This window comes from Alnus glutinosa, chromosome 14 (genome assembly GCF_958979055.1).
Source record: "Alnus glutinosa chromosome 14, dhAlnGlut1.1, whole genome shotgun sequence".
Taxonomy (NCBI): domain Eukaryota; kingdom Viridiplantae; phylum Streptophyta; class Magnoliopsida; order Fagales; family Betulaceae; genus Alnus; species Alnus glutinosa.
The window spans coordinates 19,112,657-19,117,707 of record NC_084899.1 but is presented as its reverse complement, the minus strand read 5'-3'; the positions used below and the strand labels follow the sequence as shown (position 1 = coordinate 19,117,707).

The 5,051-nt window shown below is 38.0% G+C and overlaps 1 protein-coding gene across 1 annotated transcript; it reads left to right on the top strand.

Moving 5' to 3' along the window:
* Positions 1-1,907: 1,907 nt before the first annotated feature.
* On the top strand, positions 1,908-3,625 carry LOC133857806 (cytochrome P450 71AU50-like). The gene is made up of 2 exons (XM_062293155.1): positions 1,908-2,902; positions 2,977-3,625. Exons 1-2 carry the CDS (start codon positions 2,015-2,017, stop codon positions 3,589-3,591), a joined length of 1,503 nt encoding a protein of 500 aa, XP_062149139.1. The 5' UTR covers positions 1,908-2,014; the 3' UTR covers positions 3,592-3,625.
* Positions 3,626-5,051: the final 1,426 nt, after the last annotated feature.

Sequence of the window (5,051 nt, the reverse complement as noted above, 5' to 3'; positions counted from 1 at the left end):
GGCAAGATATGTAGTAGCTATGTGCTTACAATATCAATTATGAAAGCATCATCTTCATTAATTATTTATTTATTTATTGATGCTGTAGTTTAATAAGCTAGTTTAATATGGAAAATATAACTTCATGTAGGTTAACATTGCTGGCCTTATTGAAAGCTATATCAATCCAAATGACTTTTTCTACACTAGCTAATTTGGAAGTAGCTACTACCTAGACCCCAATATCTGAAAGCTATGTACGTACCCCTCACCTTCAATCATTCAAATGCTCTTGCCTCTGAAATGGGAATGCCAATTTTCTTCATCAAATGCACATACACAGTAATTGGTTTAGTGATTGAATTTATGAGTCCTGCAATAATAACACAAGTACAATTGAGATGGGCAAGCTACTGGTTACTCCACCCCATAAAATGTTTGTAATCTAGGCTTGTATTAAATGTTACTTATGATGCTTTGGTGTTTGCCATATATGGTGCTTAACGTCTAGGTTTTATTAGTTGTCATAGGATATTGCTTAAGCTGATGTGATTTTTTGGGGCTAGAACCAAAAGTCAAGTAGAACAAGGAATTAGCACAAACTAATTAGCACAAACATAACATCAACCACATCTCACAACCAGCAATAAACCTGCATCTGAGGACAAAGGGAAAAAGAGGATGCAATTGTCTTTAGTATTAAGGCCAACACCATTAATAATACCATGAATTTAACTGTCTTTAATTTTTCTTCTGATTTCTTTTATTTTATTTAGGGTTTAGGGAGATGCTAATAGTGGATTGGACAGACTAATAGTGCTATATTAGTTTATACTAATAAGAATTATTTTAGGCTCTTATAGGAGTTTTTTCATTCTTTTTGGCTATATTAGTTTATGCCAGCTACTATTTCAACACTAATGCATGGCCTCTTAATATATATATATGTGTATATATATATATATATTTTTTTTTATTTATAGAGTATTAGCGTCGACTTAGTCGACGCTAATATGATATTTATTTTTATTTATTTTTATTTTTTTTATCTTATTAGTGTCGACTGAGTCGACCCTAATAGGCAATTTTTTTTTTATTTCTTAGGTTATTAGCGTCGACTCTGTCGACGCTAATAAGCTATTTAATTTTTTTTTTTAATTTTTTTCTAAGATTATTAGCGTCGACTCTGTCGACGCTAATAAACTATTTAATTTTTTTTTTAATTTTTTTTTAAGATTATTAGCATCGACTTTGTCGACGCTAATAGAGTATTAAAATATTTTTTTATAAAATTCTTTTAGGTTATTAGCGTCCACAGTATTCGACACTGATGATAAACTATTAGCGTCGACCACAATGTCGACGCTAATAATCTATTATCAGCATCGACATATGGTAAATGTGGTATATGTTTTAGCGTCGAACAAAAATAGCATTAGCGTCAACAACTGTCGACGCTAATAAACGATCATCAGCGTCAACCCTTATGTCGACGCTGATGATCGGCAGATGAGCATCAGGGTCGGTCTTTCAACGTCGACTTATTAGCGTCCATTTGTCGACGCTAATACTCATTAGCGTCAACTTTTGGACTTTTAGCGTCCACTTAGGGTCGACGCTAATGAGCGAATTTCTTGTAGTGAAAGTAAAAACCGATTAGAGAGGGAGCCTTTGCCCAAGCTGGGCTCCCCTGCGCGAGTGATTTCCTTGCTCAAGTGGGGTTTCCATTTTGGTAAAGCTTTCCTGTTCAGACTGAATTTTCCTACTCAGGCACGTACGTAAGTCCCCTTGGTCCCTGTCAAAAAAAAAAAAAAAATGAAAAATAACGCTCCATGCATTTTGACACCGTCATAAAGCTCCAATTTGATAGCCGCTTAGCTTTTGGACTTTTGCCAATCCATTTACCAGCCTTAGTTGGGTTGTCCTTTTCTCTGCAATTTCCATGTCATGTATAAATACTATATAGTTGTAGCTCAGACTGCATCCACTACTTTCGATACCAGTGAACTCAGCCATAACTCCATCCGAATGAAACATGGCCACCATGGCTTGGACATGGACCATTGCCGCACTGCTCATGCTTGCTTATCTCCTACGAGATAGGGCATGGAAAAGCAGTAGCAACAAGAAGAAATTACCTCCTGGTCCAAGAGGTTTCCCTCTCTTTGGGAACCTTTACCTGTTAGGGAAATTACCTCATCGCGATCTTCATCGACTTGCCCAAAAACATGGCCCCATCATGTACTTGCGCTTAGGCTTGGTGCCTGCCATTGTTGTCTCATCGCCTCAGGCTGCTGAGCAGTTCCTTAAAGCACATGACTTGGTGTTTGCTAGTAGACCACCTCATGAGGCCGCGAAGCACATCTCTTATGAGCAAAAGAACTTGTCCATGTCTCCATATGGCTCTTATTGGCGCAACATCCGTAAGATGTGCACCCTTGAATTGCTTAGCAATCATAAAATCACTTCTTTCAAATCCATGAGAATGGAAGAGCTTGGCCTGTTGATAAAGTTTATTCGAGAGGCTGCCCGTGATTGTGTTGCTGTTGATCTCAGTGGCAAGGTTTCATCTCTCAGCGCAGATATGAGTTGCCGCATGGTGTTTGGGAAGAAGTACTTGGATAAGGATATTGATGAGAGGGGATTCAAGGCTGTAATCCAAGAAGGCATGCGTCTAGAAGCAACTCCTAACATTGGTGATTATATTCCTTACGTTGCGCCTCTTGACCTGCAGGGGCTGACACGGCGGATGAAGGCAATTAGTAAGATCTTTGATAGCTTTCTTGAGAAGATCATCGATGAGCATGTCCAATCCAAGGACGAAAATCAGACCAAGGACTTTGTTGATGTCATGTTGAGCTTCATGGGATTTGAAGAATCTGAGTACCGTATTGAACGCTCTAATATCAAAGCCATAATTCTGGTAATTAGTCATACAAATTGCATATACTGTTTCAAATACAGTATTTATTTTTTCTGACAATCATTTTCTTGTAGGACATGCTTGCAGGATCAATGGACACTTCAGCAACGGTAATTGAGTGGGCACTGTCAGAACTAATGAAGCATCCTCGGGTAATGAAGAAAGTTCAGAAAGAGTTGGAAGATGTGGTGGGCTTGGAGAGGATGGTGGAGGAATCGGACTTGGATAGCTTGGAGTACTTGGACATGGTTTTGAAGGAAACCTTCAGGCTACATCCAATAGCACCATTGATGCTGCCTCATTTAGCCATGGAGGACTGCACGGTCATTGGTTTCCACATACCCCGGAATTCTAGAGTGATAATAAACGTATGGGCAATTGGGCGAGACCCAAGTGTTTGGAGTGATGCAGAGAAGTTCTACCCGGAGAGATTTGTTGGGAGTAACATAGATGTCCAGGGACGCGACTTCCAACTTATCCCATTTGGCTCCGGTAGAAGAGGCTGCCCTGGGATGCAATTGGGTCTCACTGTGGTTCGGCTAGTAGTCGCACAACTTGTCCATTGCTTTGATTGGGAGCTTCCTGATAACATGCTGCCAACTGAATTGGACATGACTGAGGAGTTTGGTCTTACAACTCCAAGAGCCAAGCATCTACTTGCATCTCCTACTTATCGCCTACGCAAATGAAAACTATTGTTCTTTCTTGCTTTCTTATCTAAACTTATGTTTTCCCGTGTAACTTTATCATACTCCTTCATGAATTATATCAAATAATCCCCCCATGTTGGCGAGGCAAAGCTTGTATTACTCGTTATAAGGAAGTTGTAAGGATTGAGACACACTGTAAGTAATTCCTTTCATGCTTCCTTTTCTATCCAATTAGATTTTGTATACGAATTGGTGGCTGGCAATGATCCCACGTATTGCCTTACTAGATTAGTTGAGACTTTCCCAACACGGATGGCACTCATTGCACTCATTGCAGTGTCTTCATGATTTGTAACGTGATTCTCGACAGCTGAGTGTTAACATCCCTCCTCACGCTAATGGGGGAGGAGCAGACCCTTAGCATGTCACGGAGAAGGAAAAATCGAGAAGATGTCAACCCCTTGGTAAAAATTTCTGCAATTTGTTCAAGAGTAGGGAGATTCCGAGCAGGGACGGAACCAGACATTTTAATGGGAGGGGGCCAAATAATTTTTATTTTTATTTTTTATGTTTTTTAAAGTAGGGGTTAAAGTATGAACATATATATATATATATATATATATATATAAAACCAAATTTTAAGTAAATTAACCATAACCCAATTTTTATATTTTTAATATTCCTTTCAATTTAAAAATCAATAAGTAGAATTGAAAAGAAAGTTTATTGAAAAAAAAAAAGAAAAAAGAAAAAAGCATCAGTTTCCGAAGGGTTTTCCAAATAGGTAGATCATCTCCAAAAAAACATAAATAAAAATGACATAAATTAATGGGTTTATTTGGTTGTCATTCAAGTATGGAAAATAAATATTTAAAATATAATTCTAAATCAAAGACTATCAATAATTGTCATCCCAGAAAACAAAAACATTAACTCGGGTGAGCTAAACTAAACAGAGGAATTTGCCAAACTCTCGGTGAACTTATACAATCAAAGAACCTAAAAGTCAGCATATACATAATATTTATGACTTTGGTTTCTATTTAATTTTCCACATTTTTTCAGCAACCGAATAGACAAAAGAACCATAATGCTGCAACATACCCATAAAACACAATCTAAACAGCCCTTACCATCACTTGGATTAGTCACTGCACGTGAAACCCACGCGGCACAGATCAACAAGAACAACAACAAAAACTGTGCATAGATTTTCAAATTCTTAGACTTCAGAGCAGATCTCTTCCCACCCATTGACCCCACACTGAACCTCGTTCCTCAAATCACTCATTTCCTACAAAACATCCTCCAATATGCAAACCAACCCACAAGCAAAATAAAACTCTACAGTCACTGATCTTATCACAGCCCAACAACCTAGAAAACCCACAACCCAAATTGTAAAAACTGAAAACAAAAATCACCCATAATTCTGCATAAACACACCCACATGCCACATACAAACACAAATTCACGTATATACAAAACCCAGAAATACA